At 46.8% G+C, this 20529-nt stretch overlaps 3 protein-coding genes across 4 annotated transcripts; 1 reads left to right on the forward strand and 2 right to left on the reverse strand.

The window, feature by feature from the left end:
- Positions 1 to 4817: 4817 nt before the first annotated feature.
- plekhf1 (pleckstrin homology and FYVE domain containing 1) lies at positions 4818 to 6394 on the forward strand. Its single transcript, XM_085420165.1, has 2 exons — positions 4818 to 5326; positions 5555 to 6394. Exons 1-2 carry the CDS (start codon positions 5086 to 5088, stop codon positions 6124 to 6126), a joined length of 813 nt encoding a protein of 270 aa, XP_085276291.1. The 5' UTR covers positions 4818 to 5085; the 3' UTR covers positions 6127 to 6394.
- A 3104-nt stretch (positions 6395 to 9498) lies between these two features.
- On the reverse strand, positions 9499 to 11116 carry LOC146678047 (pleckstrin homology domain-containing family F member 2-like). The gene is made up of 2 exons (XM_085421399.1): positions 10607 to 11116; positions 9499 to 10378 (listed from the first exon to the last, which is right to left on the reverse strand). The coding sequence occupies exons 1-2, from the start codon at positions 10845 to 10847 to the stop codon at positions 9807 to 9809; spliced, it is 813 nt and encodes a 270-aa protein (XP_085277525.1). The 5' UTR covers positions 10848 to 11116; the 3' UTR covers positions 9499 to 9806.
- A 6074-nt stretch (positions 11117 to 17190) lies between these two features.
- pop4 (POP4 homolog, ribonuclease P/MRP subunit) lies at positions 17191 to 20432 on the reverse strand. 2 transcript variants are annotated; one of them, XM_085423246.1, is made up of 7 exons: positions 19877 to 20296; positions 19432 to 19487; positions 18974 to 19197; positions 18820 to 18897; positions 18679 to 18740; positions 17975 to 18076; positions 17191 to 17754 (listed from the first exon to the last, which is right to left on the reverse strand). In XM_085423246.1, the coding sequence occupies exons 1-7, from the start codon at positions 20010 to 20012 to the stop codon at positions 17618 to 17620; spliced, it is 795 nt and encodes a 264-aa protein (XP_085279372.1). In that variant the 5' UTR covers positions 20013 to 20296; the 3' UTR covers positions 17191 to 17617. The 2 variants fall into 2 exon arrangements, with proteins under 2 accessions (XP_085279372.1, XP_085278533.1); XM_085422407.1 differs by lacking the exon at positions 19877 to 20296 and adding an exon at positions 20327 to 20432 and having other exon boundaries at positions 17192 to 17754.
- Between the last annotated feature and the right edge of the window lie 97 nt (positions 20433 to 20529).

The following is a 20529-nucleotide window of genomic DNA, read 5'->3' on the forward strand; positions in this document are numbered from 1 at the left end:
GAAACATCTGGCAGAAACAGGCTCAAGGAGAGACAGCCATAGGACAACATATACACTGTGCAAGAGATACATACTAACTAATGATGAAATGCAGAGAGGTGTATAAACACAGAACGAGCAAAGAAGGAAAAAATTCATACATGATGGGAAGCCAGCAAGAGCCTAGGCTTATTGCAGCACAAATAAGGGAAGATTCAGGGTCACCTGATCCACTATAACTGTATTATTTGTCAAAACTGAGGGTTTTAATGCTAAGCTCAAAAGCAGAGACGGGTGTTTGTCTTCTGAATTAATATAGAATAGAATTCGACTTTATTGTCATTGCACATGTCACAGGTACAAGGCAACGAAATGCAGTTTGCATCCATCAAGAAGTATATATTGTAATAGATGTATTACAATATATATTAGCAATAATATAGGTATGGAAGTATATTACAGAAATGGGTCTATTATGGTATGTTATAATGTACACGGTATGAAGTAAGTTGTGAATATTCTATAACTATAAGTATGTACAGGCTGTAGTGAGTACAAGCTATGAACAGGATATAAATATGAAAAACTATACAGAATATGAGATATACAGCTATACAGAAATGTGAACTATGCAGGTTATAAACAGTTGTAGAATTAAAAATTATCGTATTGTACAGAATGATGTGAGCTGCATCCACAGAAGAGAGGTCTGAGAGATGAAGACTCTGATTCCTGTTCAACATTAAAATTCTATAGGAACCACAAGTACACCTAATATTCCTAAATTAAAATCTGGATTTCAAAGCGAGTCAGTGAAGACAAGCAAATATGCTGCCTCTTTATAGTCCCTGTCATGACTCTCTCAGCAGCACTTTTGATCCATCAATATTAAACAATTATTGATGCAGCAGATTGAGATGAAACTTGGCACACAGGTACAGTAGGTGTCCCGGAGGAGGGATGTGTTGAAAGTTGGACCTCAACTACTCAGGATGATTTTTAATGAATTTCTGAAATTTCCATAATTGTATTGACTGTATTGGGCTGTTTCATTGTAATTTGTGTGCGCGCGCGGGTATAGGCTTTCAATCGGCACATAAAGCGAAAAGGCGCTACCGTACAGACTGGTGTAAAAGCGCAAGGAAATTTATGCGGCGGATAAGAGGCGGCTGGCTTGACCGCGGCTCACAAATGACGGCTCACTTTACCGCGGTAGAGACTCACGGAGTCCGAGTGTTTGTTCTGAGACGTTGTGGCCTCAGTCAGAGACCAGGACGTCACTGAAATAAATCACCAGCTGGAGAGCCGTTATTGTAAATGCCACCTGTTGAAATCGTACACGGCATTGCTCCACTTTCCAAAGAATCAGGCAGAAACTTCATCAGCCTGTTGGCGCAACATCCCTGCAGGATTGCTTCAAAGGCGCGACTGCATCCAGGAGTGATCTGCACGTCGCTCGGTGCAGCTGCAAAACTTCACCGAGCCTCTGTTCCTACTGTCAGCCTCTCTGCAGCTTCTCGGCCTCAGACATCAGGACGTCCTCGGTTTCAATCAGAAAGTTCTCCCAGAAATAAAAACACAGACTGACATTCGGGGGTGAATAAACAGTGGCTCACATCCAATTTGAAGTAACACGGCAGTGGGTCAACTGTATACATGACCCCCTCATTAGTACGAGAACTTTGAGGGCAGGATTGGTAAATGGCGTAGCGCTTTACACAATCATCCACTGGTGATGGCAGCTACGTTGTAGCTACAGCCACCTGACAGAGGCGAGGCTGCCGGACACTGGCGCCACCGGGCCCCCTGACCACCACCAGCAGGGAACGGGTGAAGTGTCTCGCCCAAGGACACAACGACCGAGACTCGAACCGTCAACCTTCCGATTACACGACGAACGCCCTACTCTTGAGCCACGGTCGCCCCGTTATTATTACAGGACTGTGGATCATATAGTTTTATTTACACCCAGAGGAGGAACCGCCCCGTCAAGCGTTGCGGCTCCGTCGAGCCATCATGTAGTTACAGATTTATCAGGAGATGCACGTCAGGTCACACATAGGTCACATGAGAAATGTCTGTTTTTCACAATTATCCACATAAAGAAAAACATCCATATGTAAATGAAACAATAAACTTTATGTTTAGAGGACAGCCCGGCCAATCAGCTGCCAGCTTCCTGTCATTGTAAACGTTTCCTGCAGTCGTGCTGACAGATTTCTTTACTGTGTAGAAATGTTGGAAACTTGTTTTTCTTATTCTGACACCTCAGGAATCAAACGTGTGGTGAAACTGTCACACTGACAGCAGGCCGCTTTCACTTCAGATCACAGTGGGCTGCATGTGACCCTCGACGCTTTACGCCCTTCCACGCGTCTCTCTTTCTGTCCCTGCCTTTCAGAATAAAAGGCTTTCTGTAGAGAAGTAGAATTTTGTTGACAGAAGTTTAGTGATGATGGTCGTCAGTAAAAGTGCGCGCTGCTGCTGCCGCCTGCAGTGCTGCCAGCAATGCCAGCGTGTCTGATAAATATATGAAAATATGCAGCCTATAACTCATTCCAAAGAAAGAAAGCAACGCTGGGATGAAGGAGAAGCTCGATTTTCTCTGGAACAAAGTTACACGTTTGATTTCCTTTCTGTTGAAATCTTCTTTGGGAAAGAAGAAGTGAAGGAATGTGAGAGCTGCTGACCACGTGTTTGTAAAACTGTCGCTGTCATCGTTTCCTTCTTGTTTATCAGAAATCTCAGCAGCGTGCTGCGCAGGAGCCTCGCTGGTGAACGTGCATCCATCACACACACACACACACACGCGCGCGCGTAACTGCTGTAAAATCTATATTCATGTAAACTTTAAAGCTGAGGTTGAATATCCGTCATTTCCTGTTTGAAAGTAGTCCACGGCAGTAAACCCACTCCCGTTACCTTTGATGGCGTGTTGCCATGTCGTCCGTTTCCCACATGCAGGAATTATTTTTATTTTTTGTAACATCATCATCTGCATCTGTACAGCTGTGCAGAGCAGGGAGGGCCACGTGCAGCACGTGCAGGGGTGTCAAACATAAGGCCCCTTATGTTTGACACCCCTGGCTCCCAGTTTGGCCCAGTTTAACGGTGTGAAAGGTTTAATTGGTTTCAATAAAGCACAGTTAGACTGTCGGAGTAAATCTGCAGCTAATTCTTCCTCCTGGTTCCTTCCAGCTTTGCACCTTTAGTCACCCAGCTGTTCCAGAAACAGACAAACCGGTTTGACGGTTCGATCGCAGCCTCAGCTCCGATTTTACTGCTCGCAGCCTCAGCCCACAAACTATTTTTATTTCTCACTACAAAGTCTCAGGGGAATACCAGTTTGTAACAGAGATCTATTCTGATCTATTCACATGGGGAGGATCAGTGGAAGTGTGGCTCTGCAGGAGGTCAGAGTTCATGTTACGTGTACGGCTGTTTTAGTGTTTCTGGATTTTTACAAACTGTAGTATTAACCACATGTCAGAGGCTGGATCCTCTTGGTTTCAGTAAAGCCTCCTTATTAAACAGAACTGTATCAGATTACTATAGAAACTGATCTTTATATTAAGTATACTGAAGCAGTCTGTAAGTCAGTTTAAATAATGTTATTTTTTAATTTCATGGAGAATCAATATTTCCCCGTCTTACGTTGTATTTTTGGGGCGTATTATGGGGATTATAACTTTTTAGATATTTTTCATTATTATTTTACATCGTTCGTTATGTTTTATGATGGATGTTCCTTAATTCAAATGTTTTATTTCACCGATCTAAATGCGATAAAGAAAAAAAATTCTACATTTATGTATTTGTAGTTAAATAATTTGCATTGAAATAAAAAAAACACTATAATTCAGTTTCACTGCAGAGGCTGTGTTATAAAGTTTTACAACTTTATTGCACAAATGTTGCAGAAACGCATATTTTCACTGCTTATAGATCAAATTCAGTGCTATTAAAACATTCACACTCAGGCTGTGCTGAGGCTCGCCTGCTCCACACTCTTCAGACGGTCGAGTTTCCCACTGAACTAAGAGACGTTTCATTTTCCTGAAAACGGCTGATAAATGTCAGCTGTGCCATGAAGCTGGGAACTGTGGACAACAGCTGCTCAGCTCAGTTATATTCAGTTTAATATTGTGCCAAATGACACCTCAAGGGCATTTATAAGGTCGAGTTCTACACTCGTACAGAGAGGACCGGGCAGCCGTCTGAGGAAGGCAGGGAGGTTAGACTGGATAGACTGGAACCATTAAAGTAGGTTATTGGCACAAACTGGTGCCCAGGCTCAGAAAAGTCCCCAGAGTGGATGTTGCGCACCTTTCAGCCCACAGACACCGCCTGGAGCTGTTTTGGTAAACGCCACTGTTCCGCATCGTTATCGCTTTGTTTAACCGTTCTTACAAGTTCAGGCTTTGATTGCTGCGCGAGAGCTGTTTGGATCATGTGGGTGAAAAAGCAAACACAGAAATCTCCGGGAATAACCTGACGGAGCGATAGCACGCAGGTTTCACCCACCTCACATTTCCCCCAAATATTTAACGAGCATATTAGAAACTGTGTGTGTGTGTGTGTGTGTGTGTGTGTGTGTGTGTGTGTGTGTGTGTGTGAATGGTTGAATGAGGGTTGTAGTAAAATTGAAAGAGTCGTTGCTGAGGAGAAACGGCCCACAGAAGCTTCAGTCTGTTCACCGTGTTAGAGCGCTCTCCATGTGCTCTGTGGGTCTGAGCTGTGAACTGTGCCAACAGCAGCACGGCCTCACTTTGTACAGACAAACCTCAGAGCTGCAACCTTTAAACTGTGTTTACACGTTACTGCAGTGATCGCAGCACTTTTACAAACACATCTGCAATCAGCCACACTCACTTCCTCTTGTACAAATTCTTGTTTTTCTCCAAATTCAAGTGAAGCTCTGCCCCCTTTGCTTCTTACAAAAGTCTTGTTTTGGAAAGCCCCATGACGTCACCAGAGCATTCAAAAGCAGCCTCTGGGCTCCTGACCTCATCAGAAAAACGAGAAGCCCTTCGAGCTCACACCTACAGAGGCGTGGAGCTGCCGGTACGAGCGCTCTGACTGCTGGATTTAACGGCGACTGCTGACATGGATCAACTGTCTGATCAGGAGAACTGGGACCGGGTCCAGGCTGTGGCCAACTCCTTTGGGCCAGCGGGGAAGTTGTTGCTTCAGTCAGGTCGGGTTCTGGTCGGAGAGGGCAAGCTGGTAAAGCAGAGCCGCAAAAAGCGGCAGGCCAAAGCCTTCTTCCTCTTCAACGACGTGCTGGTGTACGGCAGCATCGTGCTGAACGGCCGCTGGCACAAAAAGCTCAAGGTTACCCCTCTAGGTGAGCAACCGATCCTCCTCTGCACATCGCTGAATCCAGCTGTGTGAAAAGCAGACAGCGTGGCGGGCAGAGACAGGTAGATGCTGCAGGTGGAGCAGGAGGTGCTGCACCGCCTGCAGTCTGTCTCTGACCGCTGCAGCAGGCTGCAGTAAACACTTTTCTTTTCGTTCAAAGCGTGCACACCTTTGTTTCCCGCACTAACGTGCCCTTCTTCTTCTTCTTCTTCAGAGGACATCCTGCTGGAGGACCTGGAGGACGGCGTCAGGATGAAGAACCAGTGGCTGATCCGCACGCCCAGGAAGTCTTTCTACGTTTCCGCCGCCTCCTACGAGGAGAAGCGAGCCTGGATCGAGCACATCGAGGAGTGCAAGGGCAGAGTGACGCAGGGCGGTGACCGGAGGCTGGACTTTGCCAACACCTGGATCCCAGACCAGGCCTCCGCCGTCTGCATGCGCTGCTCCAGCAAGTTCACCGGGACCCGCCGCCGACACCACTGCAGAAAATGCGGCTTCCTGGTGTGCGGCCCGTGCTCCAGGAAGCGAGCGGTCATCGCACACATCGACTCCACTAAGCAGCTGAGAGTCTGTAAACCGTGTTACTTGAGTCTGGGGGTGGAGCTCCCCGAGCTGACCCGTCAGAGGTGGGACAGCGGCGGGAAGTCGGACGAAGACGAGCTGGAATGCTACAGCGAGGAAGAGGAGGCGGAGCACAGCCTGGAGGAGGAGGACCCCAGCAGGTGGATGGACTCCTGGTCCCCTTACACCTACATCAATCCAGAGCACATCAGGCCCCAAACATAGAGCCACGCTCGGCGCTGGACTCTGGGCCTTTGTGTCACACGTGGACTCAGTGCTGCGCAGCTGCGCGTGACACGCTCTGCACGCACTCTATTTATGACACCATGTTATTTATGTTTCATGAAACACCTGCTGCTCTTCTCTTTGTGCACAAACACTACTGTGAAGCTGTTCTCGTCTCTCAGACGTCGCTCTGACCTGCTGCGTTTCCCTCAGCCGTCCAGTGTGTGCGTGTGTGTGCGTGTGTGTGTGTGTGTGTGTGTGAGAACATGTGAACCACTGAAATAACAACGAACAATAAAGAATTCAATAAGAGAATCTTTGTCTGTGCTTTTCTCTCAGGATGGTTAAACGACTCTGAAATACTTGAAGACGTTTGAACTTTACACTTATTCTCGTCCCAATCAGCACATTTACACAAGACTTCCTGTTAGTCAAACTCTCACTGTGCCACAGATTGATCCTACACAAACATCTGCAGACAGATGGCCCAGTGAAGATGGGATTGATTATCCATCCATCCATCCATTCGCTTCCGCTTGTCCTTTTCAGGGTCGCGGGGGGCGCTGGAGCCTATCCCAGCTGTCATAGGGCGAGAGGCGGGGTACACCCTGGACAGGTCGCCAGTCTGTCGCAGGGCCAACACACAGGGACAGACAACCATTCACACCTAGTGACAATTTGGATTATCCAATTAACCTATCCCCACAAGCTGCATGTCTTTGGACGGTGGGAGGAAGCCGGAGTACCCGGAGGGAACCCACGCAATGGGATTATTCATTAGAATATTATTTTGTATCTCCAGGTTGATCATTTGACCCTAAACCATGAAAACATCCTTTGGCTTCAATTCAGTTTTATTCATTCAGCGCCGAATCACAACAACAGTCGCCTCAGCGTGCTTCATGTGCTAAGGTAACACCCCGACAATCATACAGGGAAACTCCAACAAGCTTCCGGTTAAAAGATGAGCTTCCCAACATTAGGTATTAGTTATGTGTCCCCCGAGTCAGGGTTTAATGGGGCTTTATAATTACAGTGTACTTATATTTACCTACAAGTATTTACAGTACTTTAAAGATCTGAATCATTTCATGGTAACTTTGTGGAAAAACAACAATATTTCCGCGTCTTACATCATAAGCACGCTGTACTTTTTCACGACAATGGCCGTATTATAAGTTCAACCTTGTCGAGCTTCCAGGTAGTTTAGCTGAACGGAGACGCTCTTCCTGAAAGTTTGAACAATGATTATGAAAGAAACAAATGAGACGGTATTTATAGTTTCCTTGTAAGCTGATAAGGGAGAACAGTCCTTATCACATTATGTTGTTCTTTCACATCAACATCAAAAATTAAAGATGCAATAATGAATCAATAAATAAAGATATAAAAATGCAGGATTAATATGGCCCACACCCTGACAGGCACATAGTTACAAAGTAACTTAAGGAGAAATTGTTTCTCTGCAACATCACTTAGAATTACTCAAGCAGTATCTAAAGTTACTTACAACATAATTGTAACTGCAACCGAGCTCCTAATGCTCGTCATGAAAAACCGGTTGAACAACAGTTTTACACAGTGCTGCCCATGCACGCCGCTGGCGTTTGCTTTGTAGAAAACATGTTTGATGTTAAGAGGAACTGCTGGCTCGGTGAGTAACACCCCGACAATCATATGAGCGACAGTGGGAAGGAAAAACTCTCTTTTAACAGGAAGAACCAGGCTCAGGGAGGGGCGGGGCCAGCTGTTAGATTTAATGCTAACTTTGCTTGAAACCATGCAGGTAAAATAAAAGCAACACAAGCTCTAAAACCAGTGAAGAGTGAAGGTCCTGCAGGTAATGTGAGCCCTTGGCAGTCAGCTGTTTGTATTGTAGGTGAAAGGTTGTTGTCGTTATTCACAGTCGATTGGTTTGGTGGTTTCACCGAGCCAGCAGTTCCTCTTAACATCCTGGTATTTCCCTGAAATCTCATCGACTTTGAGATCTACTGAAATAAACAAAACCTTCGATTATGGTCGTGCCTGCAAACATGTTTTCTACAAAGCAAACGCCAGCGGCGTGCATGGGCAGCACTGTGTAAAACTGTTGTTCAACCGGTTTTTCATGACGAGCATTAGGAGCTCGGTTGCAGTTACAATTATGTTGTAAGTAACTTTAGATACTGCTTGAGTAATTCTAAGTGATGTTGCAGAGAAACAATTTCTCCTTAAGTTACTTTGTAACTATGTGCCTGTCAGGGTGTGGGCCATATTAATCCTGCATTTTTATATCTTTATTTATTGATTCATTATTGCATCTTTAATTTTTGATGTTGATGTGAAAGAACAACATAATGTGATAAGGACTGTTCTCCCTTATCAGCTTACAAGGAAACTATAAATACCGTCTCATTTGTTTCTTTCATAATCATTGTTCAAACTTTCAGGAAGAGCGTCTCCGTTCAGCTAAACTACCTGGAAGCTCGACAAGGTTGAACTTATAATACGGCCATTGTCGTGAAAAAGTACAGCGTGCTTATGATGTAAGACGCGGAAATATTGTTGTTTTTCCACAAAGTTACCATGAAATGATTCAGATCTTTAAAGTACTGTAAATACTTGTAGGTAAATATAAGTACACTGTAATTATAAAGCCCCATTAAACCCTGACTCGGGGGACACATAACTAATACCTAATGTTGGGAAGCTCATCTTTTAACCGGAAGCTTGTTGGAGTTTCCCTGTATGATTGTCGGGGTGTTACCTTAGCACATGAAGCACGCTGAGGCGACTGTTGTTGTGATTCGGCGCTGAATGAATAAAACTGAATTGAAGCCAAAGGATGTTTTCATGGTTTAGGGTCAAATGATCAACCTGGAGATACAAAATAATATTCTAATGAATAATCCCATTGCGTGGGTTCCCTCCGGGTACTCCGGCTTCCTCCCACCGTCCAAAGACATGCAGCTTGTGGGGATAGGTTAATTGGATAATCCAAATTGTCACTAGGTGTGAATGTGACTGTGAGTGTGAATGGTTGTCTGTCCCTGTGTGTTAGCCCTGCGACAGACTGGCGACCTGTCCAGGGTGTACCCCGCCTCTCGCCCTATGACAGCTGGGATAGGCTCCAGCGCCCCCCGCGACCCTGAAAAGGACAAGCGGAAGCGAATGGATGGATGGATGGATAATCAATCCCATCTTCACTGGGCCATCTGTCTGCAGATGTTTGTGTAGGATCAATCTGTGGCACAGTGAGAGTTTGACTAACAGGAAGTCTTGTGTAAATGTGCTGATTGGGACGAGAATAAGTGTAAAGTTCAAACGTCTTCAAGTATTTCAGAGTCGTTTAACCATCCTGAGAGAAAAGCACAGACAAAGATTCTCTTATTGAATTCTTTATTGTTCGTTGTTATTTCAGTGGTTCACATGTTCTCACACACACACACACACACACACACACGCACACACACGCACACACTGGACGGCTGAGGGAAACGCAGCAGGTCAGAGCGACGTCTGAGAGACGAGAACAGCTTCACAGTAGTGTTTGTGCACAAAGAGAAGAGCAGCAGGTGTTTCATGAAACATAAATAACATGGTGTCATAAATAGAGTGCGTGCAGAGCGTGTCACGCGCAGCTGCGCAGCACTGAGTCCACGTGTGACACAAAGGCCCAGAGTCCAGCGCCGAGCGTGGCTCTATGTTTGGGGCCTGATGTGCTCTGGATTGATGTAGGTGTAAGGGGACCAGGAGTCCATCCACCTGCTGGGGTCCTCCTCCTCCAGGCTGTGCTCCGCCTCCTCTTCCTCGCTGTAGCATTCCAGCTCGTCTTCGTCCGACTTCCCGCCGCTGTCCCACCTCTGACGGGTCAGCTCGGGGAGCTCCACCCCCAGACTCAAGTAACACGGTTTACAGACTCTCAGCTGCTTAGTGGAGTCGATGTGTGCGATGACCGCTCGCTTCCTGGAGCACGGGCCGCACACCAGGAAGCCGCATTTTCTGCAGTGGTGTCGGCGGCGGGTCCCGGTGAACTTGCTGGAGCAGCGCATGCAGACGGCGGAGGCCTGGTCTGGGATCCAGGTGTTGGCAAAGTCCAGCCTCCGGTCACCGCCCTGCGTCACTCTGCCCTTGCACTCCTCGATGTGCTCGATCCAGGCTCGCTTCTCCTCGTAGGAGGCGGCGGAAACGTAGAAAGACTTCCTGGGCGTGCGGATCAGCCACTGGTTCTTCATCCTGACGCCGTCCTCCAGGTCCTCCAGCAGGATGTCCTCTGAAGAAGAAGAAGAAGAAGGGCACGTTAGTGCGGGAAACAAAGGTGTGCACGCTTTGAACGAAAAGAAAAGTGTTTACTGCAGCCTGCTGCAGCGGTCAGAGACAGACTGCAGGCGGTGCAGCACCTCCTGCTCCACCTGCAGCATCTACCTGTCTCTGCCCGCCACGCTGTCTGCTTTTCACACAGCTGGATTCAGCGATGTGCAGAGGAGGATCGGTTGCTCACCTAGAGGGGTAACCTTGAGCTTTTTGTGCCAGCGGCCGTTCAGCACGATGCTGCCGTACACCAGCACGTCGTTGAAGAGGAAGAAGGCTTTGGCCTGCCGCTTTTTGCGGCTCTGCTTTACCAGCTTGCCCTCTCCGACCAGAACCCGACCTGACTGAAGCAACAACTTCCCCGCTGGCCCAAAGGAGTTGGCCACAGCCTGGACCCGGTCCCAGTTCTCCTGATCAGACAGTTGATCCATGTCAGCAGTCGCCGTTAAATCCAGCAGTCAGAGCGCTCGTACCGGCAGCTCCACGCCTCTGTAGGTGTGAGCTCGAAGGGCTTCTCGTTTTTCTGATGAGGTCAGGAGCCCAGAGGCTGCTTTTGAATGCTCTGGTGACGTCATGGGGCTTTCCAAAACAAGACTTTTGTAAGAAGCAAAGGGGGCAGAGCTTCACTTGAATTTGGAGAAAAACAAGAATTTGTACAAGAGGAAGTGAGTGTGGCTGATTGCAGATGTGTTTGTAAAAGTGCTGCGATCACTGCAGTAACGTGTAAACACAGTTTAAAGGTTGCAGCTCTGAGGTTTGTCTGTACAAAGTGAGGCCGTGCTGCTGTTGGCACAGTTCACAGCTCAGACCCACAGAGCACATGGAGAGCGCTCTAACACGGTGAACAGACTGAAGCTTCTGTGGGCCGTTTCTCCTCAGCAACGACTCTTTCAATTTTACTACAACCCTCATTCAACCATTCACACACACACACACACACACACACACACACACACACACACACACAGTTTCTAATATGCTCGTTAAATATTTGGGGGAAATGTGAGGTGGGTGAAACCTGCGTGCTATCGCTCCGTCAGGTTATTCCCGGAGATTTCTGTGTTTGCTTTTTCACCCACATGATCCAAACAGCTCTCGCGCAGCAATCAAAGCCTGAACTTGTAAGAACGGTTAAACAAAGCGATAACGATGCGGAACAGTGGCGTTTACCAAAACAGCTCCAGGCGGTGTCTGTGGGCTGAAAGGTGCGCAACATCCACTCTGGGGACTTTTCTGAGCCTGGGCACCAGTTTGTGCCAATAACCTACTTTAATGGTTCCAGTCTATCCAGTCTAACCTCCCTGCCTTCCTCAGACGGCTGCCCGGTCCTCTCTGTACGAGTGTAGAACTCGACCTTATAAATGCCCTTGAGGTGTCATTTGGCACAATATTAAACTGAATATAACTGAGCTGAGCAGCTGTTGTCCACAGTTCCCAGCTTCATGGCATAGCTGACATTTATCAGCCGTTTTCAGGAAAATGAAACGTCTCTTAGTTCAGTGGGAAACTCGACCGTCTGAAGAGTGTGGAGCAGGCGAGCCTCAGCACAGCCTGAGTGTGAATGTTTTAATAGCACTGAATTTGATCTATAAGCAGTGAAAATATGCGTTTCTGCAACATTTGTGCAATAAAGTTGTAAAACTTTATAACACAGCCTCTGCAGTGAAACTGAATTATAGTGTTTTTTTTATTTCAATGCAAATTATTTAACTACAAATACATAAATGTAGAATTTTTTTTCTTTATCGCATTTAGATCGGTGAAATAAAACATTTGAATTAAGGAACATCCATCATAAAACATAACGAACGATGTAAAATAATAATGAAAAATATCTAAAAAGTTATAATCCCCATAATACGCCCCAAAAATACAACGTAAGACGGGGAAATATTGATTCTCCATGAAATTAAAAAATAACATTATTTAAACTGACTTACAGACTGCTTCAGTATACTTAATATAAAGATCACATGGAGAGTGCTCCATGAAAGACCTGTGCGCAGTTTACGTGGTGGAATCGAACTCAGGACCTTCTTGTTGTGAGGTAACAGTGCTACCCACTGTTCCACTGTGCCGTACTATTATGCTATTAGCAAATTAGCATTTTGCTAGAGAACATTTTTAAAGAACTTTTTTTTTCTGCACTATCTGGTCGTTAAGTCTGACGTCACTAGCCGTGTCTGGGCCTAAACAGGGATAGCTCAGTAGGTAGAGTGGTTGCCCCATGATCGGAAGGTCGGGGGTTCGATTCCCCTTAACAGCTACCCTGAGGTACCCCTGAGCAAGGTACCGTCCCTACACACTGCTCCCCGGGCGCCCAGTGGCTGCCCACTGCTTCACTGAGTGAATGGGTTAAATGCAGAAAGGAATTTCCCTACGGGGCTCAATAAAGTACACACTTTCTTCTTCTTCTAAACTCCGCTGCAGGTCCATATATCAAACAAACACTTAGCATTACTGAGAGTTGAAAAACTGTCTAAAGTCTTTCATCTTTAATAAAATGATCAGCGTTCTGCTCTACCAGGTGTAACAATTGAGTTTAACATCCAGGCATCCATGAAAACGGAATTTATGACATTTAACGGAGTTAGAAGTTAGCAGGGAGTTAGCTCGCTAGCTTCTATCTAAATACAATATAGCATGTCCTGACTGCGGGGTTTTGGAAACAAATTAAAACGTACAGCTTTCTTATCACTTCCAGCATAAATGAAGACAGAAAACTAAACAGCAGTGACGTTTGTAGGGTTACTGAAGTTTGGCTAGCTGGTATATAATGATGTGCTACGTGACCGCTAGCGACACAGCTATGTTAGCATAATATAAACAAGCTAACTTTTTTTCCACTCGATAAAAGTTACCGTGAGTGTTCTCGGTGGTCAGAAACAAATGTAATTGCATGGCAGGATGCTGTAAAAGGACCAAACTTCAGCCAGGAGAACAACTGAGATAATCCATCCACAATACGAGGTTAGTCATTCATATACTGCTGCATGGGCTGGGCTGTAGTTACATCGTAAGGTTTTAAAAACTGAGCTTAAATAAATGATTAGCGGTAATAAAAGCCGAGGGAGGTCAACAGTGATCACTGACTGTTTTAGGAGCTTTTTGAGATCAAATAGAAGAAAATACAAAACATTAAACATGTTAACAACACAAAAGCCATATTAAACGCAGACTACTTTAGACCCGGAAGTAGGATTCGTCGTGTCATCACTGAACGACCGGATAGTTTTACATTCATGCATCACATTTGTTGGCATTTTCCCGCCTGTAGCTGGCCTGCTGCAACTAAAAGCTATAAATCCAGTGAGCTGACGGGCACGCCCGCCTCGCACAGCAGCAGGTTACAGTCAGACCGGTCGAGCGTCTGTGAAATGCTGTCAAACATCCCCTTCACTGTTTATCTTTTCATCTATTTAATTATTCTTCCTTCTAGGACGCGAGACGTATGCAGGTCAGCAGAGTTACGGTAAGAGCAAAACAAAGAGCAGCGGGAAATCTTCCCAAACTTCCAGAGACGCCTTCATGGGTTTTTGGCAGCATGAAGAAGAGGAAGAAGCTAAAAAAACACCACCTTTAATCTTCCTGCTTCCCTGAGATTTGAGATAATTAATAATCTTTAGTATTAGTCAGCAGAAGCTGCAGCAGCACAGCGTGCGACTCTGCAGGCCTCCTTCACTCATTCTCCACTTAGTTTTTATTTCATGCTGTTTATCTGAAGCCGAGTCATGTCCTGCTTTGTTTTCTGTCACACTTCATGAAGCTCTTCTTTTATTTTGTCACTTGGCTTCTTTCCAGTTTCGGCTGCTTTAACGCAGGAATTTCTCAACTTTTGTGGTGAATAAAGTCTCAGTTTGTGTTTTGGTGTCTAAGAACAGGAAAGCTGTGCAGTGTGTTTTAGGATCCATGAAACACTGAGCGTAAAGCAAAAGCACAAAGGATCGTGGTGCGCTGAGGCCGACCTGTGCGCGTTAAACAAATCACCTACTGAAGACTCTTACATCTCTAACAGCTGCACCTACAGTTCACATGACGCCAGCCCATGTGAACCTTGTGTGCATGTTATCATGTTCTCTGGGAGTCAGTGATAGAGCGCCCTGCAGCTCTATGAGGGGACTCGGCCCTTTCCTCAAAGTGAGCGTCAGGCTGAAGGAGGTTCTGCAGAAGCACGAGCGCACGACGTCACAGCACGACTTAAAGGAAAGAAACTGTAGGCGATCAAAATATTAGTACCGGTAGTAGTATTTAAAAATGTCAACTCTGCAAGTGATCAAACGCTCAGGGACACATTAATATTAAAAGATATACATCAAGTAGTGTTTAATTACATCTTTCACAAAGTGGATGCACCCTCATAAATTTAGAGTTAATTCATTAAAAATAAATAGCAATGAGTTTTATGTAAACTACCAGGCAAAGGTTTGAAGTCACCATATCATTCAATGGTTTTTCTTTATGTTCATAAAATGAAATTTCATAAACAAAAACCTGTGAAATATCATGTTTTACATTTCAGAGTTCTTAAGAATAGCTGCCCTTTGCTTTGCACACTCTTGGCATTCTCTCCATATATGATCATAGACATGTTCATTTATTTCCAATATTGATCAGATTAGACGTGTGACAGCTGATGATTAGCCGGCTAAAGATAACAGTAGGGGCCATCGTAGCTCAAGAGTTGGGAGGTCGTCGTGTAATCGGAAGGTTGCCGGTTCGAGCCCCGGCTCGGACAGCCTCGGTCGTTGTGTCCTTGGGCAAGACACTTCACCCGTTGCCTACTGGTGGTGGTCAGAGGGCCCGGTGGCGCCAGTGTCCGGCAGCCTCGCCTCTGTCAGTGCGCCCCAGGGTGGCTGTGGCTACAATGTAGCTGCCATCACCAGTGTGTGAATGTGTGGATGACTGGAGGTTCCATTTGTAATATTACGTTTATGAACTAGTGGTTTTATATATAACACGTTTAAAATATTTCGTGGATTCATCTTATTATTATTATTATTATTTTTTATTAGGAGTTGGAGGTATTTGCATTTTTTAAAGGTGATGGCTGTGATAAAGTTTTGACTTTATATGACAGAACAACAACAAAGAGTGTGAAGGAAACTTTTCTTGCTGTTGTGCAATATTAAATTATGTTTAACTCGTCCTTGCAGAAAGAAACATAAGAGGTTCCTGATAACATCGACTCGGCAGAGCGACGCTCAACAACACAAACACCGCCCCACATCAGGGACACAACACAACAGCTGAGTCATTCAAACCCTGACGTGATGGTGTTTAAAGAGAAGTGGTATCTCATCTCATGTGTGTCTTAATCACGCTTTCTTGCTAAGTCGTTCTGTGACTCAAGCGTTCAAATGAAAGTCACTCCCAGCGAGAAACACTGTAAATGTATTTTACTGTAAACAGGACAGAAGTGCCGATGCCATAAACCTGAAGGTCGGGACTGTCTTGATCTGGGTCAGTGATCTGAGCTGAGTGAAACAAGCCTGACTGTGCAGAGACTGCTGCAGCTCACAAACGTGCACGAGAAGCTCTGGCGAGGACGCGTGATGGCCAAACGCTGCTTCAGTCACAAACATCAAAGTTCTTTTTATACCTTCAAACATCTTTCAGCGTCTTCAAACTTTTGTCATGTACATGCTTCAGTTAGCTGATAGGGAGCCAACAATCATTTGACCCCCTATCAGCAAGCACCTGGCGACAGTGGGAAGGAAAAACTCCCTTTTAACAGGAAGAAACCTCCGGCAGAACCAGGCTCGGGGAGGGGCGGGGCCATCTGCTGCGACCGGTTGGAGGTGAGGGGTCAGTCGACCTAAAAACAGAGCCACTAACGTTGTTTGGATTATTCTAGCCTTTATGTTTTAAAAGCATCTCGATTTAGTCGTTTTTCCCTCAGCCGCCTGACACAAACGTGAAAATGCTGCCTGTCGTCTTTGTGTTGTCACACTCGGCTGTACAGATGAGTACAGATGTCTGATAGAGACGTCACCTGATGTACTCTGATAAACTCTATTATATAAAGCAAGATGTAAGAATCAGACACCAGCTGTTAAAAACAGAATCTTCAAATAATGATTCCAGATGTTTACGTTCATTTAATCCCTGAAAACGTGAACGGCTCTGCTCCTGCTCGGCTTCGACATCGGGACGTTCATTGGCTGCAGCGAGCAGAAGGAAACTTTCTGCACCTTTAACCTCCTAAGACCCGAACTCTTTCATTGCATGCATTTCATACACACATTCATCGAGTCCCAAAGAATTACCTGATTTTTTTGGTTTTGAACCTGATTTTTGTTTCTGAGAAAAATGAGATCCACATGAGAGGACATTTGTTTCAAATTTTGATAGAACAGCGGCAACATTTTGTGTTTTAGTCTAAAGGTTAAGAGAGAATCCAGCCCGTGGTTTTTAGGAGCAATGATCATCTCAGCCATGTTACTGTGACTGAAAACGAGACACAGGTCACACTGATGGTCGTATGAACTGGATGAAAAGTGAGGAGGCGGTACATGTCCTCTGAGTCCACGTCCCCTCATGAACTTTTCCACAGCTTCACAGAAAAACAGACGGCTGAATAAAAACTGTCCTGAATGCTGTCAAGCAGGTTTTCCTGCGAGTTACCTGTGCAGCCGTCACGACATCAGACTCAAAATGCTTCCAATCTTTACCACGACCCACACGGGATCTCCTCCCCTGGTAAAATCAGCAGAGCAGACACGGCTGATGTGTGCAGCTGTGTGTCCACGGGACAACGGCTGCTGAGGTTAATGAGGGTCGACACCAATAACAGGCCAATGATTTTATTCTGTTTAAATGAAACAAAGAAAACTTTGTGTCAACGTCAGATAAAACTCAGATCGGCTTGCAGCAGGAATGCCGGGATCAGTTTACAGGAAGCGTTCCATTTCTTTAATCCCGGCGCTCTGCACAGGCGGCGAGCGTCTGCACTCAGCTTCTCACAGGTATGGTGACGCCAAATCAGCTGCAGGGTTTACATAACAGTTCCTATAACAGCAGATGGGGGAGGCGGCGTCTCTCTGACTGCACACCTGCAGCTTTGTGTGAGACACCTCAGTCCAAACCTCAGTTTTTCCTCGAGCTTTGTGAAGCTGGAGCGGAGCCGAGGTGTGCGCATTTACTCAGGCCGTCGCTGGCTGCAGCTCCTGCGACGGCCTGTGGGAGCGGCAGCTGTAAGCTCTCACAGGTCGATGGTTCCTTTCACTTTGAACTTCTTGGCGGCGCGTTCGCCGGCTCGATACTCAAACTTGCTGCCGTAGATGTGCGAGACGAAGCCGTTGATCTCCACTGCAAACACGCTGTTCCTCTTTGGGATCACTGAGGGGCCGAAGCAGGAAACCACGTTTAAATCTGATGAAGCAGATTCATTACTGCACACGCACCTTCACTTCCTGTCTTCAGCCGTAACACATCCTCTTCCAGACCACATTCAAACAATTACACCATCGTATTCATCTGTAACAGTCAGCCCGCCACTGTGTGTCACTGACTCACATCCACACAAACCAACACACGGAGAGACTCACACACTCCTAACCTTTCAGTTTGTCGTCTCTGGTGATGATCTTGAAGACGTGTTTGAACTCTTGCAGCAGAATCCCAGACGTCCCCACATAAGACGGACACTTGGACCGCACCACTGCAGCGAGGACAAGAACAGACTGTCATGTTGCACGAGCCTGCACGCGTGTTAGTAGGTTTCAGTCTCTGCAGCAGCAGGAAAACCAGGAGCTGGGGGGGCTGCAAAGAGGCTTGCAGTGAGCAGCTCAAACAGTTCAAACATGCTGCTGCAGTAAATACTATATCAATTTAAACTTCCAGATGATTTCATGCTAAGCATCAAAACTGACTCGGCCTGTTTGGAGAGTAAAGAAGGAAACCAGGAGCTTCAGGTACCACAGCGAGCGCGCTCACAGCTGTTCACGCGGTTATGAACATCTGAGAACAACAATGTTCCTGAGAAGACTCGTGTCCTCAGGAAAGCAGTGAGTTTAAAGAGCACTTCCAGAGGAGGCCAGCACTCTTATGTCCTCTCGAGGCTCCAGAGGTCAGCACCTCTGGGACTCATGGCGCTCGGAGAGGAGCAGACTTACTGACGTGAACGAGGCCAAAAGTCGACTTAACCACAAACTTCATTTCAGACCAAAACGATGACTGGGGATGGCACAGGACGCCTGGAACACTGACTTTACATTCCTGAGTTTTCTGCTACAAATGAAAGAAGACGAAGAAGAAGAGTACCTGTGAGGATGGCTCCGTGGAAATCCGCCTTCAGGAGCTTCTGCTGCACGACCTGTGGATTGCTGTGAAAACATCAGGATGAGGACTCAGCGAGAGCAGGACAAACATCTGGACAAGCAGCTGTCGAGGACGCCGATTTACCTCGTCGGCTTCAATCCCCCGCACAGGTCGATGATGTACCGTCTCCAGAGTTCATGCAGAGGAAGGAAAAGCTCGTATCTGCAGCGAGGAGGACAAAGACAGTGATGCAGGAGGAGGAGCAGGTGGAGGAGCAGGTGGAGGGTTTCTCACCAACCTCTGGTGTTCAGGCTTGATCTGGAAGACCTTCAGCTCCCTCTTCTGCCGTGCGTTCAGCCCTCGGGCCTTGGCGCTCTTCCTCCGCTCCTTCTTGGGCCGGCGGTAGCCGAGGATCACGGCTTTATGCCTCAGCATGTTCTGCAGGTCGTGGCGTCTGGGCTGCTGAATGCTGTTCTTCAGGAACGCCTCGGTGAAGGCCTTCGCTTTGAAGCTGCTCTGAGGCTGACAAAGATATTTGACGTCAGGTGATTATTAAAGAGTCACGAGGCAAACGGCGTGTTTGGCAGAGCCAGCACGAGTGAAGTCATCGCTCAGCACAGAACATGAAGGACAGTTTGCTGACTTTTATCTAAAGGACGGCTACTGGCTGTCCCATTAAATCCTGAGGGCGGAGCTGCAAAACCTCCTCGCTTTCTTCAGACAGCGTGTGGATGAAACACCCGAGCGTCCGCTTACCTCAACACCAAGAACGTCCACCAGCTCACGAGGAATAGGGGCTCGAACCAGACCTTCTGTGGAGAGGACACAGACACGCGTCACTGAGGCGCTGAAGCACACAGAGGGGCGGGAACGACAGAGGACACGCCTCAGGGGGGGGGGGGGGGGGAGAGTAATGGACGCATATAAAAATGTTTGACTAAAATAAAAAGATGAAGCCAGTTTGGCAGAACCTTTGATTCCTTCATGAATCAGGTAACTCGAGCGTCTAACCCGCCCACTTTCTCACGATGCCGTGGGATTTTATTTTTATAAAAGGTGACCTGTGACCTGACTGAATCCACAGGTGGAGACGTTCAGGAAACGTTCCTGTAAAGGTGGAGCTCACCTCCCTGCAGTTACATAAAACAGGTTTAGTCCAATTTCGCTGTGACAGTCCGTTTAGCCTGTGATGTAATCACACCTGTCACACCTGGAGGCTGACGAGTGGATGATAGCAGGGAGGAACACGCAGACCCTCCTCCGCTCCACACACAGGTGGAGACCCTCCTGACCTCCACCTCCTCCGCTGGTCGCAGCTGGAGCAGTTTTAGCTTCATTAGAGAAAAACATGAGTTTGGTTTTGATCCCGTAAATGTGAGGAGAGCTTTTTCCTCGGGGGCGGGGCTTCTGTGGTCAGCACAGCTGCATTAAGGAGGAAATGGTGGATGTAAACACGTTGTTACAGGTCTCCACGTGCTACTCAAAAGTGATGACGTCACATTAATTACACGCGAGCCTCTCCTCAGGTAACACGCCCCTCCCCCCCCAGAGACGCAACCGACCGGACAGAAGCGAAGCTCGGACCGGAGGAGAGCCCCTCCTCCCACCGAGTCCGTGTCCAGGTGTGTGCTCACGCGCTCAGCTCACTCACCCTCCATGGTCGCAGACCTGAGCAGATCTTCTCTGAGGATCGACGAAGAAACTCCACGACACGCGTGTTTTCAGCACTGCCCGGCTCACTTCCGCGTCGCTCTTCTTCGTCACGTATTTAGAGGATGAAGCGGCCGCTGGCGCGCGCACAGCGCCCCCTGCTGCTCAACGGTAAAAGTTCTCGGACATTTTTTCCGGTTATCG

This window comes from Rhamphochromis longiceps, linkage group LG1, assembly GCF_057381845.1.
Source record: "Rhamphochromis longiceps isolate RC_006_pf linkage group LG1, R_longiceps_female_GT1.1, whole genome shotgun sequence".
Lineage (NCBI taxonomy): Eukaryota > Metazoa > Chordata > Actinopteri > Cichliformes > Cichlidae > Rhamphochromis > Rhamphochromis longiceps.

Bases quoted from the DNA above. Each gene is read 5' to 3' on its own strand.
- pop4 (XM_085423246.1), bottom strand. From the start codon at position 20,012: ATGAAGCTAAAACTGCTCCAGCTGCGACCAGCGGAGGAGGTGGAGGTC. The intron at 18,077-18,678 runs GTACTCTTCTTC...TCCTCGCTGCAG, and splicing joins CCACGGAGCCATCCTCACAG to TGGTGCGGTCCAAGTGTCCG. The intron at 17,755-17,974 runs GTTAGGAGTGTG...TCGGCCCCTCAG, and splicing joins CAGAGACGACAAACTGAAAG to TGATCCCAAAGAGGAACAGC.
- plekhf1 (XM_085420165.1), top strand. From the start codon at position 5,086: ATGGATCAACTGTCTGATCAGGAGAACTGGGACCGGGTCCAGGCTGTG. The intron at 5,327-5,554 runs GTGAGCAACCGA...CTTCTTCTTCAG, and splicing joins GCTCAAGGTTACCCCTCTAG to AGGACATCCTGCTGGAGGAC.
- LOC146678047 (XM_085421399.1), bottom strand. From the start codon at position 10,847: ATGGATCAACTGTCTGATCAGGAGAACTGGGACCGGGTCCAGGCTGTG. The intron at 10,379-10,606 runs GTGAGCAACCGA...CTTCTTCTTCAG, and splicing joins GCTCAAGGTTACCCCTCTAG to AGGACATCCTGCTGGAGGAC.